The 27,360-nt window shown below is 39.0% G+C and overlaps 2 protein-coding genes across 2 annotated transcripts in view; both read right to left on the minus strand.

Annotated features, from left to right (window-relative positions):
- The window catches only part of LOC136307725 (arylamine N-acetyltransferase 1-like), a 66,072-nt gene extending 39,058 nt beyond the window's left edge, over positions 1-27,014 (minus strand). Inside the window, exon 1 of the mRNA XM_066234433.1 lies at positions 26,933-27,014. The gene's annotated coding sequence lies outside the window, so the exon portion shown is untranslated. The remainder of the gene's footprint in view (positions 1-26,932) is intronic.
- On the minus strand, positions 5,979-26,992 carry LOC136307724 (arylamine N-acetyltransferase 1-like). The gene is made up of 2 exons (XM_066234431.1): positions 26,933-26,992; positions 5,979-10,519 (listed from the first exon to the last, which is right to left on the minus strand). Exon 2 carries the CDS (start codon positions 10,511-10,513, stop codon positions 9,641-9,643), a length of 873 nt encoding a protein of 290 aa, XP_066090528.1. The 5' UTR covers positions 10,514-10,519; positions 26,933-26,992; the 3' UTR covers positions 5,979-9,640.
- Positions 27,015-27,360: the final 346 nt, after the last annotated feature.

Genomic DNA, 27,360 nt, shown 5'->3' on the forward strand with positions numbered 1-27,360 from the left:
ACTCTGGGGCATGGACAACATTGCCTCTCAATGTCCTTCAGTGGGATTAAGCTCTTATTATCCACTGAGGTCACCTGCCAATATGTAGCCTTCAGTGACTTTCAAACTGCCCGGCCCTGCCTTTCCCACTCCCATGATGGTGCTTCCTTAAACCACCTCCCAAATAAGCTACTTAAATGCAAATTCTCATCTCAGGGTCTGGTCCTAAAGGAAACCAAGGTAAGGCCATTTAGGTTACCAGTACCACTGGTGAAGGCCACCTAGGGGCCCTCCACTCCCAGTTACTACAAACAGCAGTGTGAGGAAAGCTTTCCTTCCCATGCATGCCCTGTGATGGACACGAGGAGGACTCTACATGAACAAACATCAGGAGTGGGATGTGCTGTGGACAGGGCATATGTGTGCTTAACTTCACTGAGCTTACTGTCCTCTTGTGTAGATAGATTCCCACTTTCTTCATGTCCTGATTGACACTTTCTGTTAGAAACCTTCAAATGTCTGCCCATTTCATGTATCTAAGGTGATAGGTTAGTGATGTTTCAATTTTCACTTCTCTAATAGCAGTGAATCTAAGCAGCTCTTCACAGTCCTATCATTTTCTCATTTGTGAAGTAAATGGCAAGGTGTTGAGAAAGCACTCTTCAGCCATGGTCACCAGGACCCGGCAGAGTTAAAGCTTGGACTGCAGAGCAGATCTTTCTAGGAAAACATTACTCAGAAGTATAATTATTCCAGAATGCAACTTTGGGGCTGGACCGTTTGGTACAAAGTATGAACAGGAATTGTTCAGTAGAGTATGACTATTGCCCCCTTTATTATGAGAACTTTGACCCTTGAGGCTCTCCATCAAGAACTGTCACAGGAATCTAAGATCACACGACTTGAGGCTAAGGGAGAGTCAGACCTGAGCCATCTTGGTGTTTAACAGCAGAAACAGCGGAGGTTATAGGGCTGAGATTTCTGTGGGCTTGAGAACTTCCTCCTGCCTCCCGTAGAGTGGCCATCCAAACTTTTAAGCCACAGTCTTACTACTTCCTAGGTTTTCTTCATGGAATAAAAGCAGACCTGGGAAATACTTGAACTGTCACTGAGCACTCTTCTCATTACAGAAGGGACAGAGATACAGAGGTGGGCTAGCAGTAGTAATGATGATAAATAACATGAAGGAAGGTTTCATTTTCACCATGACAGAGGTCATTTGAAAGAATGCTGATTGTGGTTTTTAAAAAAACTTAAAGTAGGCCCTGGCTGGTTGGCTCAGTGGTAGAGCATCGGCCTAGCGTACAGGAGTCCCGGGTTCGATTTCTGACCAGAGCACACAGGAGAGGCACCCATCTGCTTCTCCACCCCTCCCCCTCTCCTTCATCTCTGTCTCTCTCTTCCCCTCCCACAGCTGAGGCTCCATTGGAGCAAAGTTGGCCCGGGCGCTGAAGATGGCTCTGTGGCCTCTGCTTCAGGTGCTAGAATGGCTCTGGTTGCAACAGAGCAACGGCCCAGATGGGCAGAGCATTGCCCCCTGGTGGGCATGCTGGGTGGATCCTGGTCAGGCGCATGCGGGAGTCTGACTGCCTCCCCATTTCCAACTTCAGAAAAGTACAAAAATAAATAAATAAATAAATAAATAAATAAACTTAAAGCACTAGAATTAGTGTGTCTAGTGTAAACATTCTCCTATGGGTTAATTCATTTATTTCAAAATTGTAGAGTTTACTCATACTTTTCTTTCCTTGCTAAAGATCATACTTTTATTTTTGTAAGGCAGAAAGAAGGGAAGAAAAACTTTCTTTTCTCAGACCTTAATTTGAAAAAGACATTTATGGTGACACTGGCTCCGAGTAGAGACTTTATTACTGAGTGATTCTGTTTGTTGTGTTCTCTCTTTTCCACATGTGTATACATATGGCCTTGTATTACTGATATTTGGTTAAAGATTGTTATTATTATTTTTAATGGTGTGCAGAAGGCAGGAACATAGAAATAATTTTCTGCCTGAAACTGTATCCTCCAAGTAGAAATTATAAAGTACTTAACTCGGGAAATAGAAAAGTGCTGATGTCTATTTGTAGATGAGTTTAAGCAGTTTTTTTTCTTTTTAGTGAGAGAGAGATAAAGAAAGAGAGAGACAGGAAGAGAGAGATGAAAAGCATCAAATCATAGTTGTGGCACGTTAGCTGTTCATTGATTGCTTTCTCAAATGTGCCTTGACCAGAGGGCTCCAGCTGAACCAGTGACCTTTAGCTCAAGCCAGTGACCATGGCATCATATCAATGATCCCACGCTCAAGCCAGTGACCCTGAGCTCAAGCTGGTGAGCCCATAGTCAACTTGTGACCTCTGGATTTCAAACGTGGGTCCTCAGCATCCCAGGTCAACACTCTCTCCAGTGAGCTAACACCAGTTAGGCAAGGAGCAATTTCTTGTAAAAACAGTTGATCTGTTTAGGTGAATGTTTTGACTAATTCTGTTATATCATTTCAGATTATCCTGTTTTCTAGGATTTTAACTAAAATGTTCAAAGGCACTGTTAAGTAATGTTTTTACTTCAGACATAATTTTGTTTAGGAGAGATGACCATAGAGATCTGAGAAAAGCAGCAAATTGATGGGTCTTGGGAAAGTCAGGATCAGTTTAGAGTCTTGAATTTCAGCCATGGTTTCTGAGACTTCTTAGTAATGGGGTGCTGGAACTTTAGTAAAAAGTGAGGAAGTGCCACAGCAGGTAGGTAGGTGAGTATGGTAAGGGGAGAGGAAATGTTAAGGGACAGAATTAGTAGAGGGAAAGTCTAGATTAAAGCGGGAAAGGTTAGTTTCCAAAGTCTCAGATACTTTGGTGCTGGGAGTCCTGGAGGAGGAGGGGAAGACAAGAGTAGGCAAGCTATATGCCAGTCAAGTGGGACACAGTGAGACCTCGCAGCTCTTTGGTCCCCACGTGAGCACAGAGCGTTTAGTCAGGCAGAGAACTGGAGTGGAAAACAGACAGAGCCTGGGGAAGCAGGGGCCGTGTGGGCCCAGTCTCAGGGGAAAGAGGTGCTCTGGCAGTAATGTGGTGTCAGAACAGTCTAGCAAGCAATGTTTCAAAATGCTTCTTTTGAGCCATCTTCTTTTTGTCTACTTGAGTTTAAACAATTGATTTAGGCTTATAACTATACCTTAAAATTCTTCATCTCATGAGCATTGGACACTCATGAATTTAGTGTCCCATAGGGTAACAGGATGCATATTTTAGATCACATATACAAGAACAGTAACTATAGGTGACATACACAGCATGGTCTTTTGTGCCAGGCATTGTTCAAAGCACTTTATTTGGATTATCTTATTTAATCCTCAGTGACAAGCCTGTGAGAAGAGTATTCTTCTTCTTTCCGGTTTACAGATGAATTGGGGCCCAGAGTGATTAATAAGTTGCTGGCAGCACATAATCGGAAAGTGGTAGAGCTGCAGATTGCTCCACACTCTTTGACGCCTAGCTCAGGCTCTGAACCAGTCCAAGTGGACGGCCTCTAGCCCAGGCAGATTTCAGTGTTTCCTCAAATTACCAAGCTCCATGGCTGCCTGCAATCATTGAACATGAATTAGTCCAAATCTTGTTCTCAGCTAAGTTCCTGTGATGACTGAGAACCATGTGATTGGGCAGTTCAAAGTCCTAGATTATGACCTGAGCCCAGTCCATGGACCTCTGGAACCATAACCTTTCCTTTGACTCGCTGTTTTAAAGCTTCATTTGTAGAAAATACACCCTTTATTTAGTAATGAGAACTGATAGGGTTTGAGTAAGACAATGTCCTTGTCTGATTGGAACAGTTCTGCTTTACACCTCTTGTCCTGGCATAATAATTGGTGGTTTCCCCTTTCGCTCTCAGAAGTGTTCTGGTTTGGACAATACATTGATCACTTTACTTAGATGTAATCTTTTCTTAGATATGATGAATGATAGGATAAAGATGCGGTACTTATATACAATGGAATACTATTCAACCATAAGAAAGAATGAAATATTACCCTTTGTGACAACACGGATGGAACTTGAGAGTATAATGTTAAGTGAAATAAGTCAGATGGAAAAAGGACAAGAACCATATCATTTCACTCATATGTGAAATATAAAATAGAAAGCAACAAACAAACAAACAAACTTCTAGACACAGGTAATAGTATGGTGGTTACCAGAGAACTGTGAAAGAAATATTAGCTGTGTCATGGTCTGTCAAAAGTAAAATCAGATCATATAAGAATTATTCAGCATACAAAAAAATAGTATGCAAACTGGGAGACTTCAAACCAATACTAGAAAGAAACTCAGAGGCATGTAGTTATAAGACAGCTTATAAAGGGAAAATACAAAAGTATTGGTTATAATAATTGGGATTACCAGATATCAGGGGATTGGTTAAAAGTGATTACCTCATACCATTTTAGGAAGATGTACATATTAAGTTTTGTTCGTGATTATCAGAGGCATTTATAAGAAATAGCCTAAAATTTTTTTTAAGCCTAAATTTTTTATGTGCACAAAATACAAGATTCATGGCCCTGGCCAGTTGGCTTAGCAGTAGAGCAACGACCTGGCATATGGAAGTCCCAAGTTTGATTCCTGGTCAGGGCACACAGGAGAAGCGCTCATCTGCTTCTCCACCCTTCCCCTCTTCTTTCTCTTTATCTCTCTCTTCCCCTCCCGCAGCCAAGGCTCCACTGGTGCAGTATTGGCCCAGGTGCTGGGGATGGCTCCATGGCCTCCACTTCAGGTGCTTAGATGGCTCCAGTTACAATGGAGCAATGCCCCAGATGGGCAGAGCATCACCCCCTAGTGGGCATGCCAGGTGGATCCCAGTTGGGTGCATGCAGGAGTCTGTCTCTCTGCCTTCCCACTTCTCACTTCAGAAAAAAATACAAAAAGAAAAAAAATATATATATATATATGTAGAAGATTCGCATACTATTATGTATAGCATGCCCTTGAAAAACCTTGTTTTATTCCACATTGTTTTGTTATATGCTGAGAACATGTCCTAAGAACTTAACTTTTGTTTATATCAATTAGCCTTTGGTGAAATTGGTCTTAGTTATACATCATTTAGCTTAAAGACAGAGAATTTATCAGTACAACATTAAGAGAGGTCTTACTGTATTGGTTTAACGTCTTTCCCTGGGAATTAATAGTTTATTTGGAAGTGTTGGCTATAAAATAAAAGTTGTATTCTGTCACCAAGAAAGATTTATTTGGTAAAAAATAAAAGATTGCAGTGTGGAATGTAAAGATATGGCAATTTACACGCAAGCTCTGCTTGGAACAAGGTGGAGAAAGAACTTTCCATTGGTGAAGAAAAGTTAAAGGGACAGGCTGTTACGGCCACAGAGCTATGTTTGAACATGCAGTTGTTTAGGTTGCACCCTCAAGACAATGCAGGGTCTTAGGGCTCCTCCCACAGGCCCTCCCAACTCCTGTCTAGGTTAAGGTCTCTGTCATGAGTTTTTGTTTTGTTGTTTTTTTTTTAATTGATTTTAATTTATTGTGTTTACATAGATTCTAGTGTCGCCCCGAATGCATCCCTCCCTCCCCCCGTATTACTCTCAACATCTCCCTTGCTCCCCTCCCCATAACGCCCTCCCCACTTCCCTTCAGGATTATCCCATCCTATTATCCCCTTTCCCTCTGTTCTCTTTTCCTCTGGTCCCTTTGATCCCTCCTCTGTCTCAATTCCATTCCTCAGTTCACATTGTTCCTTGGATTCCTCAAATGAGTGAGGTCATATGATATTTTTCTTTTTCTGCCTGGCTTATTTCATTTAACATAATAGTTTCCAGGTCCATCCATGTTGTTGCAAAAGGTAAGATTTCCTTCTTTTTCATGGCCCCATAGTATTCCGTTGTATTATATATATGTACCATAGCTTGTTAATCCACTCGTCCACAGAAGCAGGTACCATTGTAGTGTAAACCCTGACAGCCGCTTTTCCTTTTTGTAATGCAAGTGCCTGACTTAGGCTTTGCCAAAATGTCTTTTTTTTATTATTAATTTTAATGGGGTGACATTGATAAATCAGGGTACATATGTTCAGAGAAAACATCTCCAGATTATTTTGACATTTGATTATGTTGCATACCAAAATGTCTTTTTAAAGAGGCAAACCCTTCAAAGAAAGTTGTCCCAAATAAACACATTGCCAGATACATGACTAGATAAAAAGCTAGGATTCAGTCACCCCCTGCCCCCAAAGAGGCTCCTTCATTTTAGAGCTCCTGACTGGTTTAAATAACTGGCCATTTGAGCTGCTTGCATTCTTTTTCCTTTTTCTCTCTCCCAGTACTTTCAATTTCTACTCTTACAATTTAAATTTGTCAATAAAGAGTGAGTCCAGGAAACCCCAGACCTCCACCTCAAGCCCAATAAAAGCCGGACTCCAGGACCAGGCTTGCTCCCTTTACCTTGACCCTGCCTTGTAGCCCTTTGTGTGTATGTTCTGGTTGTTTTAAGTAATAAAGATATTTCTTCTTTAAAGTTTCCTGATGGTTATTGCTGAAGGGCATCTTGTAATCATAATAAGAACCACAAGGATCTGTCCAGTCACAACTCTGGGCCCCGGCAGTGATTTTAGGCATTTCTAGCCAATAGCATCACTATCAACAGGCTGAGACCACACAAAACAATATATTACATTTTCTTTGCTAAATTTTGATCCCAAATTACACATGCTGTATTTTATTTAAAAAGTAGATATTGAATAAATTCTGCTTAAACTTAATAGAATGATTTTCTTAATATTTTACTACCTAGTCATTAAACTTTTTTTTTTTTTTTTACAGAGAAAGAGAGGGATAGATAGGGACAGACAGACATGAACGGAGAGAAATGAGAAGCATCAATCATTAGTTTTTTGTTGTGACATCTTAGTTGTTCACTGATTGCTTTCTCATATGTGCCTTGACTGTGAACCTTCAGCAGACTGAGTGACCCCTTGCTCGAGCCAGCGACCTTGGGTCCACGCTGGTGAGCCTTGCTCAAACCAGATGAGCCCGCACTCAAGCTGGCGACCTCGGGGTCTCGAACCTGGGTCCTCCGCATCCCAGTCTGACGCTCTGTCCACTGCACCACCGCCTGGTCAAGCCAGTCATTAAACATTTGTTATGAATTCAACACTCAACAAATGTGGCAAGCTTTCTAGTATAGCTTTCTACTATAAATGACTGTGATTCCCATCCCTGTAATTCCCTCACTATTATCAATTTTTATAAGGTATGCAGTTATGCTTTTTCTTTATTACTTAATGATATGCTAAAATGTTTACAGGTCAAATTTGGAGTCTGAATTATATTTTCCTAATTTTTTATTTTTTCAAAATAATCTAGAAGTTTGATGAGCTGGGTGATGAATATGTAGCTTATTATTCTATTCTCTCTACTTTTGAATGTTTTTTAAAATTCTTCATATTAAAATTTTTTGATATCTGAAGTAATACTGACCCATTCTAACTAAATTTACTGGAGTGACATTGGTCAATAACTGTATGTAAGTTTCAAGTATACAATTCTATAATACATCATCTGTGTACTCACCACCCACAGTCTAGTCTCCTTTCATCACCATATGTTTGACCCCCTTTCCTCTCTTCAACTTCCCACCACTCTCCTTCTCCTCTGGTAACCAGCACACTGTTATTTGTGTCTGTGAGTTTGTTTTGTTTGTTCTTCTGTTGCTTTCTGTTTAATATCCCATATATGAATGAAATCACAGGGTTCTTGTCTTTTTCCATGTGACTTACGTCGCTTAGAATGATATTCTCAAGATCTATCCATGTTGTCACAAATGGCAATATTTCATCCTTTCTTGTGGCTGAGTGGTACTCCATTATGTATATGTACCACTTCTTTATCCAGTCATTCATTGAAGGACACTTAAGTTGTTTCCATGTCTTAGCCACAGTGAATAATGTTGCAGCAATGAAGATAAGGATAGAGATATCTTTATGAATAAGTGTTTTCAATTTTTTGGTAGATACCCAAAAGTGGGATTGCTGGCTCATATGGTAACTCTATTATTAAGTTTTTTTTAGAACTTTCATACTGTTTTCAATAGTAGTTACAGCAATTTACATTCCCCCCAACAGTATATGAAGGTTTCTTTTTCTCCAAATCTTCTCCAACACTGGTTACTTCTTGTCTTCTTAATAATAGCTATTCTAACAGGTGTGGGGTGTTATCTCATGTGGTTCTGATTTGCTTTTCCCTAATAGCCAGTGAATTTAAGCATCTTTTCATATATATGCTGGACATTTGTATATCTTCTTAAAAGAAGCATCTGTTTAGGTCCTTTGCCCATTTTTTAATTAGATTTTTTTTGAGTTGTATAAGATCTTTATATAGTTTAGATATTAGCCCCTTATTAGAGGTATTGTTAGAAAACATCTTCTATTCAGCTGGTTGCTTTTTAAAAAATTTTTATTTAGAAAATTAAATTTAACAGGGCAACATTGATTAATAAGAGTATATAGGTTTCAAGTAAACGTTTCTATAACATTTGAACTGTTTATTATGTTGTATACCCATCACCCAAAGTCAAATAATTTCCTGTCATCATATATTTGTCCCCCTTTACGCCCCTACCCCGCAAGCCCTACCTCAGAATCCTCTCCCCCTGGTAACCACTTCACTTTTATCTATCTCTATGAGTCTCACTTTTATATCCCACCTATACATGAAATCATATAGTTCTTAGCCTTTTCTTATTTATTTGTTTCATTCAGTATAATCTTCTCAAGTCCCATCCGTGTTGTCGTAAATGTTACCATGTCACCATTACTTATGGTTGAGTAGTTCCATTGTATGTACGTTCCACATCTTCTTTATTCAATCCTCTATTGAGGGACACTTTTTTGTTTCTGTGTCTTGGCCACTGTGAATAATGCTATGATGAACATGGAGGTGCATGCGTCTTTATGTACCAATGTTTTTGAGTTATTTTTGGTAGATATCAAATAGAAGAATTGCTGGGTCATAAGGTAATTTTATTAGTAATTTTTTGAGGAACCACCATACTTTCTTCCATTATGGCTATACCAATTTATATCCTCACCAGCAGTGAATATGGGTTCATTTTCTTCCACAGCCTCTCCAACAGTTGTTATTACCTACCTTGTTGATATTAGCCAGCCTGACAGGTGTGAGGTGGTATCTTATTGACATGTTGATTTGCATTTCTCTAATAGTTGGAGAAGATCAGCATCTTTTCATATATCTGTTGGTCATTTGTATGTCTTCTTAAGAGAAGTGTTTTGAGCTGGCTACCACAGTGTTCCACAGGTCAAAGCTTTTTCAACTGTTCCACCACAGGTCAGCTCACCCCATTTTAAAATTGGATTGTTTGTCTATTTGTTGCTGAGCTTTAGGAGTTCTTTATATGTTTTGGACATTAACCTCTTATCAGAGCTATTGTGGTTGGCTGTCTGTTCTGTTGTTGGTTTCTTTTGCTGTGCAGAAGCTTTTTAGTTTGATATAATCCAATTCATTTAGTGTTGCCTTTTTGTTTTATTAATGGTTTCTTTCACTGTGTGAAAAAAAGATTTTTACTTTGATCAAGTCCCATTTATTTATTTTTGTTTCTACTTCTTTTGCCTTTGGGGGCTGACCTATTTTTTTACTCTTACTCTAAATGGTAAAAAAATTTTCACTGTGTTTCAGCACAAACTTCCCCTGCAAGGAAATATTAAATATATTTTTCAGCTCTACTTCTACTTCTTCTTCATTCAGTGTCTTGAACTCCACCAAATCCATATTGTCCTTATAATTAAATCTCCGAAAGACAAGAATACAGCCCACTAAGCACCAAACACCATCTGGGGTTTGCAAGGAACAGTAAGACTCATTTGTAAACACAGATTCTGAAGACATCTGAAAGTATAAACTTGCAGACTCAAAATCTTCAATCGCTTGAGGTTCAAGAGTAAAGGAGTAAATTTTTCGATACTTATTCTTTTCCAGGAGATCAGAATTAAGAAATTCTTGGTTTGGAATGTACTGCTCTCTTCTGATTTGGTCCAGGTACCAGATCCCTCTCTCTTCTGTCAAGCGGAAGATGCAGGGCACCTGAGGCTGATCCTTCCCAGAAATTAACTCCAGAGGTTGCCACATCTGGTAGGAGCTTCCAAACCCAGCATCAACTATGTAGTTCCTGCCATCTATGACCACTTGCAGCAGCAGGTGAATTATAGTTTTGCTATATTTGTTGCCTGGAGTATTGTACACATACCCGCCCAACATTGTGGTCTCGAAACCGATGGTGGTCAGAGCCCAGTACAGAAGTTGATTGACCTGGAGACACCACCCACCCCGGTTCTTCCTCACGATTTGATCAAAAATGGCCTCCAAGCCCAATTCCATGGGTTCCCCACAATGGATGCTAAGGTTCTCAAAGGGAATGGCCCAGATCTGGTGCTGAAGAATGTCAGTGAGTGTTTCCAGGTCCAATTTGTTCCTAGACTTCTTATAACCAATTCTTTCAAAATATGCTTCAATATCCATGATCTCCTAAAGCAAGGAAAATAAAACAAAAACACAGTGTTACTTTTGTGCTTGGATTTCCTTGAGTAGATTAATTATAAATCTAATGAGTCTTAAATATATAAATAAATATATTAAGATTAAAATGGTTATAAACATCTGTATTTATAAATCTTTAATTTTTTAAATTTATTTTTAAGTTAAAATGTTTTCACCTTATTGTGATATCATTGACATATAACATGTGTAAGTTTAAGGTGTATAACATGATTAGATACATTTATATTACAACATGATTATCGTGATAAGGTTAGTTAACACCTCTTTGCTGTCATATTTTATAATTTTCTCTTGGTATTGGTGATTAGATCTAAGATCTATTCTCTTAGTTTCTTTTTGTATATAATTCAGTATTGTCATTATAATTACCATGCTGTGTATTAGCTCCCCAGACCTTATTTATCTTCTAGCTTGTAGTTTGCACCCTTTGGCGGACATCTACCTACTTCTCCCCTCCAGCTCATGGCAACCACCATTCTACTTTCTATTTCTATGAGTTTGGCTCTTTTTAGATTCCATATATAAATGAGAACATAAAGGATTTGTCACTTTTGTCTGAATTATTTCACTTAGCATAATGCCCTCAAGGTCCATCCATGTTGTGGAAAAAGACCTGGTTTTCTTCTTTCATATGGCTGAATTATTTTCCATTCATATGTGCATGAATACTTAGGATGTTTTCATTTCTTGACTATTTTGAATAATTATGCAGTGAACATAGGGGTGGAGCTCTCTCTGCAAGATAGTGTTTTCATTTCCTTTGGCTATATCCCTAGAGTGGAACTGCTGGATCATATAGTAGTTCTGTTTTTAATTTTTTGAGGAACCTCCAAACTATTTTCCATATCTCCAATTTACATTCTCACCAACAGTGTTCAAGGGTTTCTTTTTCTTCACACAACCTCACCAACATTTGTTTCTTCTCTTTTGTATAACAGCTATTCTAACAGTGTGAAGTGGTATCTTATTGTGGTTTTGATTTGCATTTCCCTGAGATTTGTGACATTGAGTATTTTTTTTTATTTACTTGTTGGCCACTTGTAGTGCTTCTATGGGAAAATATCTATTCAAGTTATACACCTACTTTTAATTGAATTATTTTGGGTTCATTTTTTCTATTGAGTTGAGAGTTCCTTGTATATATACTGGATATTAACCTGTTTTCAAATAGATGATTTGAAAATGTTTTTTCCCATTCTGTAATTTGCATTTTTATTTATTTATATATTTTTATGTGCCCAGACATGAAAAAGCTCTGGCCACCAACATAACCATCAAACTAGGATGAACTAGGGCTACATGTCTGCTTTGCCCTGACTGATATAAGACCAATCAGGTGTCTCCTTGCCCATTGCCAGGGGGTAGGATGTGTTTCTAATTTGCTGGTTATTTCTTTTGCTGACAGAGCTTCTTGGTTTCAGATAGTTCCATTTGTTGAGTTGTGCTCTTGTTGCTTGAGCTTTTTGTTGTCACAGCTAAACAATCAGTGCCAGGACCAATGTCAAGAAGCTTTCCCCCTATGTATTTTCTAGTAGTTTTACGGTCTGGAAGGACATGAAAGTCTTTAATCCATTTTGAGTTCATTTTTGTGAGTGATGTAAGGTAAGGGTCAATTTCATTTTTCTTCATATGGTTGTCCAGTTTTCTGTTTATTAAAGAGACTATCCTTTCCCTATATAATCTTATTGACTCCTTTGTCAGATATTATTTGATCATATGTATGTGTGTTTAGTTCTTGGATCTTGATTCTGTTCTTTTGGTCTGTGTATAATTTTTGTCATTCCCATGCTGTTTTCTTGTTTTGATTTATTTTTTAGTTGTGTAAACTTATGACTCCTCCCACAAGTTTTATAGAGATATAATTTACATGCAGCAGTGTATAAAATTAAGGTGTACCACATAGTGATTTGGCTTGCATATGTTATGGAATGATTACCATAGTAAGTTTGGTTAACATCCATCCTCTCATATAGATAAGAAAAGAAAAAAATGAATTTTTCTTGTTATAAGAACTCTTATAATTTACCCTTTTGACTATTTTAAATAATACCACATTATTCTGGTTATTATATCTTTGTAATGAAGTCTGTAATCAGGTATTGTGATGCTTGTTTCTCTCAGTATTGTTTAGTCTTTTTTGATTCATATGAATTTCATGATTTTTAAAAAAATTTCTGTGCCAAATGTCGTTGAAATTTTGATAGGGACTAATTTAATCTATAGAGGGCTTTTAATAGTACTGCTATGCACTGGTCAACTACAGCTTAGTCAGTAACAAGCTGTGTGTAAGGTTATAATGAAGCTGAAAAAGTTTTAGCACCTAGTGACATTATAGTTGGATAATGTTGTAACACAAAGTATTACATATCTGTGCTCATGCTGGCATAACCAAACCTACTGTGCTGCCAGTCCTATAAAAGTACAGCAACAACAATTATGTACAGTACAGAACACTTGATGATAATAATAAATGACTATGTTATTGGTTTATGTATTTACCACACTTTTTAATCATTATTTTAGCATACTCTTTTTATTTAAAATAAAAAAACATTTAAGGGGACCTGAAGATGGCAGCAGTATAGGCACATGCACAGACTCCCAGCTCACACCACCAAACTGGATTACAAATTAATTTAGGAATAATTAGTGTGAAAAACCAACTCTGGACTACAAGAACAGCTCTCAAAGGGCTCTCACTCCAAGGAAAAGAGCAGAAAATATTGCTCACAGCCACTTGCCTGGGGACCTGGGAACAAGGTGTGTTGAAAGGGCTGGCTTGTCTTCCAAAAGGAAAGGGGAGAGAAAGGGACAGACAGTGAGGGGCAGAGGAATGCATGGGACGACCTGAGAAGCTGACTCATCCAGTGCTGGAGGCGGCCATAGCTGGGGGAGGAGTTGATCCTTCCACATAACACAAGACTAAAGTAGTTCCGGGTCACCCATCACAGACATCTCTCCAGTTCCAATCAGCACAAGACACATATGAAAACAAGAAGTAGGGAGGAAGGGCAGTAACTCTGGTCTCCATGGAGATCTGAGATACATCTCCCCCTACGGAAGCTAAGAAAACACCCCACCCCCAGAGAGAGTGACTGGCAGATCAGGCCTTCAGAGTCTCAGGTTAAACACACTGCATTCCTGGATACAGTTTCAAATAAGTCTCCTGCTGAGATCAGTAAACAAGACTACCACATGTTAAGTAAACTGAGAAGAAAACAAACAAATAAAGACTTCAGCCTGACCAGGCGGTGGCGCAGTGGATAGAGCATCGGACTGGGATCCGGAGAACCCAGGTTCGAGACCCCGAGGTCATCAGCTTGAGCATGGGCTCATCTGGGTTGAGCAAAAGCTCACCAGCTTGGGTCCAAGGTTGCTGGCTCGAGCAAGGGGTTACTCGGTCTGCTGAAGGCCCCCAGTCAAGGCATATATGAGAAAGCAATCAATGAACAACTAAAGTGTCACAACGAAAAACTAATGATTGATGATTCTCATCTCTCCTGTTCCTGTTTGTCTGTCCCTGTCTATCCCTCTCTCTGACTCTGTCTCTGAAAAAAAACAAACAAACAAATAAAAAAAACCTTCAAAGCAGCTCTACTACAAAAGCCAAATCCAACAGTGGATTACAAATAACAGCTGATGCCAACCCAAGAAGACCTAAAAATAACACAACTGAAAATTGGAGGCAGACAACACCAAGCCTAGACTCAACCAGCTCTACAAACAATACACCCAAACACACAGACATAATGAGAAGACAGAAGTGCAATCCAAATGAAAGCACAAAAAAAACCCCTCCAGGAAATGAACTGAGTGATATGGAAATAACCAAACTGCTGGATGCAGAGTTTAAAATAATGATTGTAAAGATGCTTAGGGATCTTAGAACAACAATGGATGGTCATTACGAACACCTAAATAAAGAAATAGCAAGTATAAAAAAGGACATTGAAATATTAAAAAAGAATCAGTCAGAGATGACAAATACAATATCAGAAATCAAGAACACAATGGAAGGAATTAAAAGCAGGATGGATGAAGCTGAGAATTGAATCAGCGAGTTAGAGGGCAAGATAAATGAAGGCACAGAAGCAGAGCAGAATAAAGAAAAGAGACTCAAAAAGTCTGAGGAAACTCTAAGAGAGCTCTGTGACAACATAAAGAGAAATAACATCCACATCATAGGGGTTCCTGAAGAAGACAAAGAACAAGGGATAGAGACTTTGTTCAATTATATCATAGCTGAAAACTTCGCTCAATTAAGGCAGGAAGCCCTGGCCAGTTGGCTCAGCGGTAGAGCGTCGGCCTAGCATGCGGAGGACCCGGGTTCGATTCCCGGCCAGGGCACACAGGAGAAGCGCCCATTTGCTTCTCCACCCCTCCGCTGCGCTTTCCTCTCTGTCTCTCTCTTCCCCTCCCGCAGCCAAGGCTCCATTGGAGCAAAGATGGCCCAGGCGCTGGGGATGGCTCTGTGGCCTCTGCCTCAGGCGCTAGAGTGGCTCTGGTCGCAACATGGCGACGCCCAGGATGGGTAGAGCATCGCCCCCTGGTGGGCAGAGCATCGCCCCATGGTGGGTGTGCCGGGTGGATCCCGGTCGGGCGCATGCGGGAGTCTGTCTGACTGTCTCTCCCTGTTTCCAGCTTCAGAAAAATGAAAAAGAAAAAAAAATTAAGGCAGGAAAACATCTCACAAGTTCAAGAAGCACAGAGAACTCCATTAAAGAGAAACCCAAAGAAATCTACACCAAGACACATCATAATTAAAATACCAAAGCTAAGTGATAAAGAGAAAATATTAAAAGCTGCTAGGGAAAAAAAGACTATCACCTACAAAGGAAACCCCATAAGGATGACATCTGACTTCTCAACAGAAACACGTGAGGCCAGAAAGGAATGGCAAGAAATATACAAAGTAATGCAGAACAACAACCTACAACCAGGACTACTTTATCTAGCAAGGCTATCATTTAAAATTGAAGGAGAAATAAAAGCTTCCCAGACAAAAAAAAAAAACTCAAGGACTTCATTACAACCAAACCGATGCCGCAGGAAATGTTAAGGGGCCTGTTGTAAACAGATCAAAGTGGGAAAAGAATATAGCAAAAGAGGAATACAGCTGTAAAGAATAAAATGGCAATAAACAACTACATGTCAATAATAACCTTAAATGTAAATGGATTAAATGATCCAATCAAATGACATAAGGTAGCTGCATGGATAAGAAAACAGGATCCGTACATATGCTGTCTACAAGAGACACACTTTAAAACCAAAGATGCACATAGACTGAAGGTTAAAGGATGGAAAAAATATTTCATGCAAATGGAAATGAAAAATAAGCTGAGGTAGCAATACTTATATCAGACAAAATGGACTTTAAAACAAAGGTTATAGTAAGAGATAAAGAAGCCACTACATAATGATAAAGGGAGCAATCCAACAAGAAGATATAACCATTATAAATATCTACGCACCTAATATAGGAGCACCTAAATATTTAAAGCAGACTTTGATGGATATAAAGGGCGAGATCAACAGCATTACTATAATAGTAGGGGATTTCAATACCCTACTAACATCACTAGATAGATCCTCAAGGAAGAAAATTAACAAACAGCAGACTTACAGGACACACTAGATCAACTGGATTTAATAGATATCTTCAAAACCTTTTACCCTAAAGCTGCAGAATATACATTCTTTTCAAGTGCTCATGGTACATTCTCTAGGATAAACCACATGTTAGGACACAAAAGTGGTCTCAACAAATTTAAGAAGATTGAAATCATATCAAGCATTTTCTCTGATCACAATGGCATAAAACTAGAAATCAACCACAACAGAAAAACTCAAAAATTCTCAAACACATGGAAACTAAATAGCAGGTTATTAAATAACGAATGGATTAACAATGAGATCAAAGAAGAAATAAAAAAATTCCTAGAAACGAATTATAATGAACATAAAACTCAAAATTTATGGTTCACAGCGAAAGCAGTACTGAGAGGGAAGTTCATAGCACTACAGGCATGCTTTAAGAAGCTAGAAAAAGCTCCAATAAACAACTTGACCCTGCATCTAAAGGAACTAGAAAAAGAACAGCAAGTAAAGCCTAGAGCTAGTAGAAGGAAGGAAATAATAAAGATCAGAGCGGAAATAAATGACATAGAGGCTAAAGAAACAATACAGTGGATCAATGATACCATGTGCTGGTTCATTGAAAAGGTAAACATGATTGATGGACCTTTAGCTAGACTCACCAAGAAAAAAAGAGAGAGTACTCAAATAAATAAAATTAGAAATGAGAATGGACAAATAACAACTGACACAACAGAAATACAAAGAATTGTAAGAAAGTACTATGAAGAACTGTATGCCAAAAAACTAGACAACCTAGATGAAATGGACAAATTTCTTGAAACATACAATCTTCCAAAAATCAATCTGGAAGATTCAGAAAACCTAAACAGACCGATTACAACAAATAAAATCAAAACAGTTATCAAAAAACTCCCAACATATAAAAGTCCTGGGCCTGATGGCTTCACAAGTGAATTCTACCAAATATTCAAAGAAGGACTTACTCCTATCCTTCTCAAACTATTTCAAAAAATTCAAGAGGAAGAAAGACTTTCAAGCTCGTGTGTGTGTGTGTGTGTGTGTGTGTGTGTTTTTCTGAAGTTGGAAACGGGGAGGCAGTCAGAAAGACTCCTGAGTGCGCCCGACTGGGATCCACCCAGCATGCCCACCAGGGGGCGATGCTCTGCCCATCTGGGGCATTGCTCTGTTGCAACCAGGGCCATTCTAGTGCCTGAGGCAGAGGCCATAGAGCCATCCTCAGTGCCCGGGCCAACCCTGCTCCAATGGAGCCTGGCTGCAGGAGGGGAAGAGAGAGACAGAAAGGAAGGAGAGGAGGAAGGGTAGAGAAGCAAATGGGCGCTTCTCCTATGAGCCCTGGCTGGGAATCAAACCAAGGACTCCTGCAGCCAACTGGCCAGGGCCCCAAGCTCCTTTTTGAGGCAAGCATAGTTCTGATTCCAAAACCAGGCAGAGACAACACAAAGAAAGAAAATTATAGGCCAATATCCCTGTTGAATTTAGATGCTAAAATCCTCAACAAAATATTAGCAAACCAGATCCAGCAATATATGAAAAAAATTGTACACCATGATCAAGTGGGATTTATTCTTGGGAGGCAAGGCTGGTACAATATTCACAAATCAATCAATGTGATTCATCACATAGACAAAAGGAAGGAGAAAAACCACATGATAATTTCAATAGATGCAGAAAAAGCATTTGATAAAATCTAGCACCCATTCATGATCAAAACTCTCAGCAAAGTGGGAATACAGGGAACATACCTCAACATGATAAAGGCCATCTATGACAAACCCACAGCCAACATCATACTCAATGGGCAAAAATTAAAAGCAATCCCCTTAAGATCAGGAATACGGAAGGGGTGCCCCCTTTCACCACTCTTATTCAACGTAGTTCTGGAAGTGCTAGCCACAGCAATCAGACAAGAAGAAGAAATAAAAGGCATCCAATTGTAAAGAAGAAGTAAAACTATCATTATTTGCAGATGATATAATATTGTTTATAGAAAACTCTATAGTAGCAGTCAAAAAACTACTAGACCTGATAAATGAATTCAGCAAGGTGTCAGGATATAAAATTAATACTCAGAAATCAGAGGCATTTTTATATGCCAACAATGAACAGCCAGAAAGATAAATTAAGGGAACAATCTCCTTCACTATTGCAACCAAAAAAATGAAGTACCTAGGAGTAAATTTAACCAAAAAGATTAAATACTTGTACTTGGAAAATTATAAAACATTGATAAAAGAAATCAAGGAAGATACAAACAAGTGGAAGCATATACCATGGTCATGGTTAAGAAGAATAAATGTCATTATAATGTCTATATTACCCAAAGTAATTTATTAAGTCAGTGCAATACCAATTAAAATACCAATGACATACTTCAAAGATATAGAACACATATTCCAAAAATTTATATGGAACCAAAAAAGAACACGAATAAACTCAGCAATCTTGAAAAGGAAGAATAAAGCGGGAGGTATCACACTTCCCAATATCAAGTTATACTACAAGGCCATTGTACTCAAAACAGCCTAGTACTGGCATAAGAACAGGCATATAGATCAATGGAACAGAACAAAGAACCCTAAATAAACCCACAGCTCTATGGACAACTGATATTTGACAAAGGAGGTAAGGAAATACAATGGAGTAAAGACAGCCTCTTTAATAAATGGTGTTGGGAAAATTGGACAGCTACCTGCAAAAAAATGAAACTAGACCACCAACTTACACCATTCACAAAAATAAACTCAAAATGGATAAAAGACTTAAATGTAAGCTGTGAAACCATAAGCATCTTAGAAGAAAACATAGGCAGTAAGCTCTCCAACATCTCTTGGAGCATTATATTTCCTGATTTATCTACATGGGCAAGTGAAATAAAGGACAGGATAAACAAACGGAATTATATCAAACTTAAAAGCTTTTGCACAGCTAAAGACAATAAGAACAGAATAAACAGACAAACTACACAATGGGAGAACATATTTGACAATACGTCTGAGAAGGGGTTAATAACCAAAATTTATAAAGAACTTATAAAACTCAACACCAGGAAGACAAACAATCCAATCCAAAAATGGGCAAAAGAAATGAATAGACACTTCTCCAAAGAGGACATACAGATGGCCAATAGGCATATGAAAAAATGCTCACCATCACTAATCATTAGAGAAATACAAATCAAAACCACAATGAGATACCACCTCGCACCACTCAGAATGATGCTCATCAACAAAACAACACAGAATAGGTGCTGGGGAGGATGTAGAGAAAAGGGAACTCTCCTGCACTGCTGGTGGGAATGCATACTGGTGCAGCCACTGGTGGAAAACAGTATGGAGACTTCCTCAAAAAATTAAAAATCGAACTGCCTTTTGACCCAGCTATCTCACTTTTAGGAATATACCCTAAGAACACCATAGAACTGTTTCAAAAGGAGAAATGCACCCCCATGTTTATGGCAGCATTGTTCACAATAGCAAAGATCTGGAAACAGCCCAAGTGTCCATCAGAGGATGAGTGGATTAAAAAGCTTTGGTTCATATATACCATGGAATACTACACAGCCATAATAAATGATGACATTGGATCATTTACAATAACATGGATGGACCGTGATAACATTATAATGAGCAAAATAAGTAAATCAGAAAAACTAAGAACTATATGAATCCATACATAGATGGGACATAAAAATGATACTCAGAGACATGGACACGAATGTGATGGTAACTGGTTGGGGGGGTAGAAGGGGAGGGGGGGAGGATGGAGAAGGGGGGTGGGGGGAGGGGAGGGGCACAAAGAAAACCAGATAGAAGGTGACAGAAGACAATTTAACTTTGGGTGAGGGGTATGCAACATAATCAAATGTCAAAATAATCTGGAGATGTTTTCTCTGAACATATGTACCCTGATTTATCAATGTTACCCCCTTAAAATTAATTTAAAAATTAAAATTAAAAAAAAATTTAGAAATTTAAAACGTTTACTATAGAACAGGATGCCATGTTAGGCCGACAACAGCCTCATACAGTCACATGCTTACCATATATTTGATTGCATCATATTCCTGTGCTTGATTTAATCTTGTGTTTTCATAAATTTAGTGCAGCCTAAGTTTGCAGTGTCTATAAAGTCTACTGTAGTGTGCTGTAATGCCCCAGAGCTTCACGTTTATGCAGCACTCACTCGCTGAGTCCCCAGAACCACTTCAGTCCCACAAGCTCCATTCATGGTAAATGACCTATGCATGAGCACCACATTTCACTTTTACACCATATCTTTACCTTGCTCAAGCCAGAAAATTTGAGCTCAAGCCAGTGACCTTGGGCTCAAGCCAGAGACTTTGGGCTTCAAGTCAGTGACCTTTGGACTCAAGCCAGTGACCTTGGGATCATGTCAATGATCCTGCACTCAAGCCAGCAACCCCACATTCAAGCCTCGGCGTTTTGAACTCAGGACCTCAGCATCCGGGGTCAATGCTCTATCAACTGCGCCATCACCAGTCAGGCTCCAAGGGTCGACTTATCTTTTGACTTTCTGGTAAGGTGAGCCAAAAGAAAATACGGGTGTCTTTATTTTGTTAAATCCCATGTAGGAAGGTTTCTGCCCCCTGCTACTCTGATTATAACAGTGGTGCATTACCATTGTAATATGACCTGGACTGAGGTGACATGGAACAAAGCACCATTTCCCTGGGTTAATTGTGATAAGTTATGTTTTCCTGTTGCCCCTCTTAATGTCATTTCTTTTGGATTCTCCTATCTGTCTTTTTTGATCAGCTATTCTTCCCATTCGGCTAGTATTTTAATTTTCTCTTCTTTTAATATCTGCAAAATTATTTTCCCTATAACTATGTAATTCATTTCATATATTCTCATCTTAACTTTTATCTGTACATTCTCTAAACATCTATACAAGCTCTAAAACTACCACTCAGGCACAGAGAGAGCTACTATAATTTATTTAACCAGATCATCCTAAACCTACTCCTTCTCTACATTCAGAAGCAGTGCTAAGTCAGAAGGACAGGAGATGTGCAAGAAAAGGAATATGGTTTAGACATGCCTGGCCATTTGTTCTTGGGTTGATCAACATATTTTTTATTTAAAAATTACTTTATACCTCTTTTTAAAAAGCTACATTTTGTTTTCCATGTATTTTTAAAGGTATGATATTAACCTAGGATTTAGTAATTTCAAGTCCATTCAAAAAATCCAGTTCTCTTAGGGACCTGGATGCAAGCAACATGGTATAACCAAGTTATAGCTGAATGTTCCATGACTAAGTAAAAGGAGTTGTATACTACGGAAGTTATCGTCTGTGGAAAAATATGGAGGCATTTAGGAAATATTTGCTAGGATATAACTGACTGAAAACATTACTAAATTTATATGTTGACTTGCAGCTTAACTGTGCACTGATATACCCCTTCATTTTGGCTTAATCATAAATATAAGAGAAGACTAAAAGAAGCAGAGTAAACACACTTAGGGAGCCCACTGAGATGTCTCAGAAAAGCACTTAATACTTTTCTAAAGAAGTTAAATGTAGAATGATTTTTAATTTTAACTCAGAACACCGAGACTGTTTCTTCTTCCTGACCTAAACTCTAGAAATAACAGAAAAAATTGTCTAAAAATATATGATATCCTTCCTTGAGAACATGAGCAGTAATTCTTTTTAAGCCATAAACATGAAGGATATTTAAAATAAAAATCCAGGCCTTGACCAGTGGCTCATTAGATAGAGCATCATTCCAGTGTGCTGAGGTCATGTGTTTGATCCTCAGTCAGGGCACATATGAGATGCAGCCAATGAATACACAACTAAATGGAACAATTAAGTGGAACAAGTTGATATCTCTCTCTCTCTCTCCTCTCTCTCTCTCTCTCTTTTACCCTCTCTCTCTAATAAATGTAAAAAAAATTTAAATAAAATAATTGAATAAAGTAACATGGCTATCTGGGTTGCATAAAGGCTAGTAAAGTGCTGGATATAATGATGTGAGATGAGAACAACACAGATGGAGATTGTGGGAGTCACCACAAAGGGTCTCAGAAGCAGCCAACCAGATGACTAGTTGTCATGGGATCAGTAAGAATGGGTGAACCATGTTTGACATCTAACTTCATATACCATACACAGTAAAGACCAGTATATAGTGATTACTAACAAGTCTCCCTCTAGGTGATAACTGTAATTGCAGATATTTGAGTGCAGAGTAACAAGTCAGTGCCCTGAATATCTGGTGTCACCAGAAAGGAAAAAGGACCTTCTAAGTACAGATACAGAAAATCAGTCATTAGGATATCTCATAGCTCACTCATCTCTCCTCACCTCCACTGAAAAGAATGAAGAGGCCCTGGCCAGTGGCTCAGTGGATAGAGCATCAGCTCAGCATATGGATGTCCTGGGTTTGATTCTCATTCAGGGCACACAGAAGCAACCATCTACTTCTTTCCCCTCTCCTCTTTATCTCTCTCTTCCCCTTCTGCAGCCAGTGGCTCAATTGGTTTGATCCTGACCCCACGTGCTGAGGATAGCTCCATTGGATACATCAGCCTTGGGCACTAAAAATAGCTTGGTATTCAAGCATCAGCCTCAGATAGGGTTGCCAGGTGGATCCCAGTAGGGGCACATGCAAGAGTCACTATCTCTCCTCCTCTCACATAAAAAAAGAAAAGAAAAAAGAAAAGAATGAAGAGTCCATGTACTTGCTTCAACCAGACATCTCAACAGCAACATTAGATTCAAAAATAAATAAAAATTGGAGGCAGACTTTCACAAGCCTGAAGATGGTGAAAAAATAGAATGCAAATATACTATAACATGGGAGTAAGAATAAAAGAATATAGCATGCAAAAAATAGATTGATATGATATGATATGATATGATAGACCCCCATGTGTCCCAACAGAAAGAGACACATAGATACAGCATACTATCAACTTATGCAGAAAAACTTTTTACTAACAATAAAATTAATGAAAAGATGAAGCCATTAATTGGAAAGAACCCATAGACATAAATAAGCTGTCAAAGACAATCCAATATAAAGACAGTTGGTGCTTCTGAAACAGAGAACTCAAATAGTGCAATAGAAAAAATATATATATAAAGAAATATCAAAGAAACATTTTCCTGAAATGAAGCAAAATTTGAATCTGAAAAACAGCAAGATTCTGTGAAAGTTTGGTTAAATTATTAAAATTCAAAATTGAAGCAAACTACTTGTATTTGGTAGAAAAGCAAACCCTTTATAAGGGAGAGACTATCAAGCAGGTGTCAGAATACTCCACAGTAATATGTCTGCTAAGTTAAGAGAGAAGTCTGAGCCTCAAATACTATTCTCAGCGAGTATTTCATTTAATCACAAAGGCATCATGAATATAAAGATAATCTCAAACATGAAAGAACTTGAGGAATACCTGAATGATGAGCAACCTCAGTGGGCCACAGTAAAGGACTGGCGAGCAATTTTGGCTCCTTTTTTTTTTTTTTTTTTTTTTTTTTGTATTTTTCTGAAGCTGGAAACGGGGAGAGACAGTCAGACAGACTCCTGCATGCGCCCGACCGGGATCCACCCGGAACGCCCACCAGGGGCGACGCTCTGCCCACCAGGGAGCGATGCTCTGCCCCTCCGGGGCCTCGCTCTGCCAGAGCCACTCTAGCGCCTGGGGCAGAGGCCAAGGAGCCATCCCCCCAGTGCCCGGGCCATCTTTGCTCCAATGGAGCCTTGGCTGCGGGAGGGGAAGAGAGAGACAGAGAGGAAGGAGGGGGGGTGGAGAAGCAAATGGGCGCTTCTCCTATGTGCCCTGGCCGGGAATCGAACCCGGGTCCCCCGCACGCCCGGCCAACGCTCTACCACTGAGCTAACCGGCCAGGGCCTTTTTTTTTTTTTTTAACAAAACTAAGAAGAGATAACTTATGAGAATTATGGGTTTTGAATAAACTAGTTTGTATTATATGGAAGTAGAAATAAGGAGTTAAAGTAACATGTTTACTTGACCAAAATATATATGAAGGTGAAAGTTGACTCTGTTTAGTTAACATTTATTTATAGTGTGTTTTTTGCACATTAAAAGAATCTTTTAGAAAGTGTGTCCTATGATACAGAAACATTTTTAAACTGACACACTAAAAAAAGATTCTTTGAAGAGAAAATATTTTTTCTAACTTCAACACTAAGAAATAACTACACTCAATACTTTAGTGCATTTATTTCTAGGTTTTTTCTATACACTTTAATAGAGTTAATATAATGTTTATACTTTTTTAACCTTTATTTTTCTCTCAATGTTAGAAAATAAGTTTCTTCTAATATGTAATTATAATTGTCTATGTTGATTAGCTTTCCCTTAACGATGTTACAAAACCTTTCAAAATAAAATACAAGTATAAACAAAAGACTAGATTAATAGTAATTACCAGTTTTTGAATACTTATTGTTTTCCAAGATCAAATCCAAAAATTTGATATCTATACTTTTATTTAATCTTGAAGATAAATATTAACTAATTTTAAAAAGAGGAAGTTAGAACTTCATGGAGTTATTTCCCTAAGATTGTTTATTTATCTAGTATTTAAATTCAGATCTTCAAAGTTGCCATGCCAAAAATTATGTTGTTTACTAATATTAAAAGTTAAGATGAAATAAATTAAAATATGGTTATATATGTGATATGATCAAAGTAGAAACAGTTGAAGGAGATGGCCTGAATCTCAGGAAAGAAGAAAGACCCAGGAGTAACTCACCCAAAGCAAAAATTATATATAAAAATCAGATACTAGATTTTTAAGAAAATGTGATCAAGCATGCTTAACACTAGAACATAACCTGGATAAATGACTGAACTGTAAAGGCAGGAAGCATCCAGTGAAATAAAATAGGGGAAAGTGGAGCCTGAAGGGAATGAAAGGGTATTGCCTATCTAAAGTAAATGAAACCAATTAGACTTACTGGCCTCCACAATGTACAGAAGTAAGGAACAGAGCATGCTCAGTGTACCTAGAGAGGCCACATGAGATGATGAGGATTCGAGACTGGATTCTACTGTAGGGAGCATTCTGTCTGTACTAAAGATCTCTTCAGATGTCTTTTACCATTTTGCTGTGCCCCTGACCTGGCTTCTGTGTTCTTATACTTAAGGACCTGCACCCTAAACTCTTTGAAGGACCACTTGAGAACTCCTGAAGCTGCTTTGGCTCCTTCTGCAGACAGCTGGACGGGCCAGGAAATTCATATCCTGCCAGGGCAGCTTTGAACCAATGAATTTCTGGCTGGGGTATTGTATCTTTGCATGGAGTCTGGCAAAGTCTAAAACACAATTCGTATCCACAATGAAGCTGGCATTTTCCCTGAATCTCATACCTGCTAGGATTCTTTCTCTATCCAGTCACATTTTTCTAATTGCTCGATTAGTTACTCCCAGGAGCACTTCCTTGATAAATTACTTGCATATAAATTCTAATCTGAGTGTCTGAATTTGGGGACCCTGACTTGAGACACATGAGTGGTACATTCTTAAAAGTCGTTTATAAGAAAAGATACACAGGGTGAAGCCAACTCCAGAAGGCCTCACACATCAGACAAAAGATTGACTTTTTTATGTGGATCACAACAATGCCTTTTGTTTTGTCAAATAGTCAGTATTTAAGTTGGACATACTGTTTGATTTATCCTTATGTCATGTGCCACTTCCAGTGCAAATCACCGTCGTGGCTATCTCCCTGCAGAGCAGATGCAATATAAAGAACTAACTTGTTCCCAGTCTCCAGAATGTGTTCATATATAATAGCAGTTTTCTAATTGGTTAAAGATCCTTTCTCTTTACTTTGAATGAAATTGAAATCAAGAGCCAAACATAGAAGAATAAGGCGGATTGATCCTGAGGTAGCCAGCTCATAAAAGTTGGCTCTGAACTCTTTAAGCCTATGGGCAAACACAATAATTCTGTGGGTGGGATAAGTAGTTGGGAGTTCATTTCTTTTGAATCGATCATTTCGTTAGTATAAAACTAAAGTGAGGGGTCTTGGGAAGGGAAAGAACAGTTTATCAAAAGAATGAGCCCACTGAGGTGTTGTTGTGGGCATTATGCCAGAACGTGGGAGCACAGCCTGGAACATAGCACCCTTAGGGCCCTGGCTGCTGGGCCGTCTGCCCCCACAGGTCCGTGTCCTGTGGAATTCTGCATGTCTCTGCCCAGGGAGAGGTGTCTTCAGTCTGCCTGGCAGTGAACCTGTTCATTCTTGTCATTTATGGTTTCTGAGCACCCTTTCCCCTAAGTGTCCCTCCAACAGGATGAAACTCTCCCTAGGAATTCCTGCAAACACTGCAGACAGCGTATCCCAGCCTCCCTGGCCATTCTGGATCATTAGAAAAGTTCTGATCAGCTAATGCAGAGGGAGCAGAAATGGTTACTACACTTCTTTAATCCTCACAACGATCTTTTTAAGTATGCTCTCTAATTAGCTCTATTTTACTGACAGATAAACTGACTTTTTAGAGATGCTGGCTGACCTGCCCAAGTCCTCACAGCTGGGATGTGTGACTCTAAGCCAGACAGTCTGAATTAAGGTCCATTATCTTCACATTACACTGTACAGTCCTCACAGCATAGGTACGGATTCAAAGGAGGTGCCAGCTAAAGTTTCTGAACCACCGCTGGACTTGAAATTCAGGCACACTGCAGTATCTAGTCTCCTGGACCCACATTTGAGATAAGATTAAGCCCAATTTCAAAGCATAGAAAAGTTACTTACCGAGTTCAAGTTGGACCCACACCAGGAACCACACTGACTTCACTCCTTCCACTTGGAGGCCAACACAGGAAGTGCCCTCACTGGCTTTGCAAACTGCTCCTCCCTCAGAGTCTACTCAGAACCTCCCAGGGACCTCTGGGAAATGTAACCGTGAAGCCTTCTGGTTGTCCTGTGCTCCTCTTATTCAAATCTATTCATTGGAGAAGAGTGGAAAGCTTTGTTATCTCATGAGCCTCAGTCCCAGGCTGTGGGAGGTAGGATCTTATTTTTGACACAGTTCCCACTTAATTTTTTTTCCCAAAGTTAGAAGCAGGGAGGCAGTCAGACAGACTCCCTTATGCACCCCAGCGGGATGCACCTGGCAAGCCCACCAGGGGGCAATGCTCGGCCCATCTGGAGTGTTGCTTCGTTGCAGCTGGAGCCATTCT

This window comes from Saccopteryx bilineata, chromosome 6, assembly GCF_036850765.1.
Source record: "Saccopteryx bilineata isolate mSacBil1 chromosome 6, mSacBil1_pri_phased_curated, whole genome shotgun sequence".
NCBI lineage: Eukaryota > Metazoa > Chordata > Mammalia > Chiroptera > Emballonuridae > Saccopteryx > Saccopteryx bilineata.

What these genes read in the sequence shown, in the direction of transcription:
- LOC136307724 (XM_066234431.1), bottom strand. Translation starts at nt 10,513, where the DNA reads ATGGATATTGAAGCATATTTTGAAAGAATTGGTTATAAGAAGTCTAGG.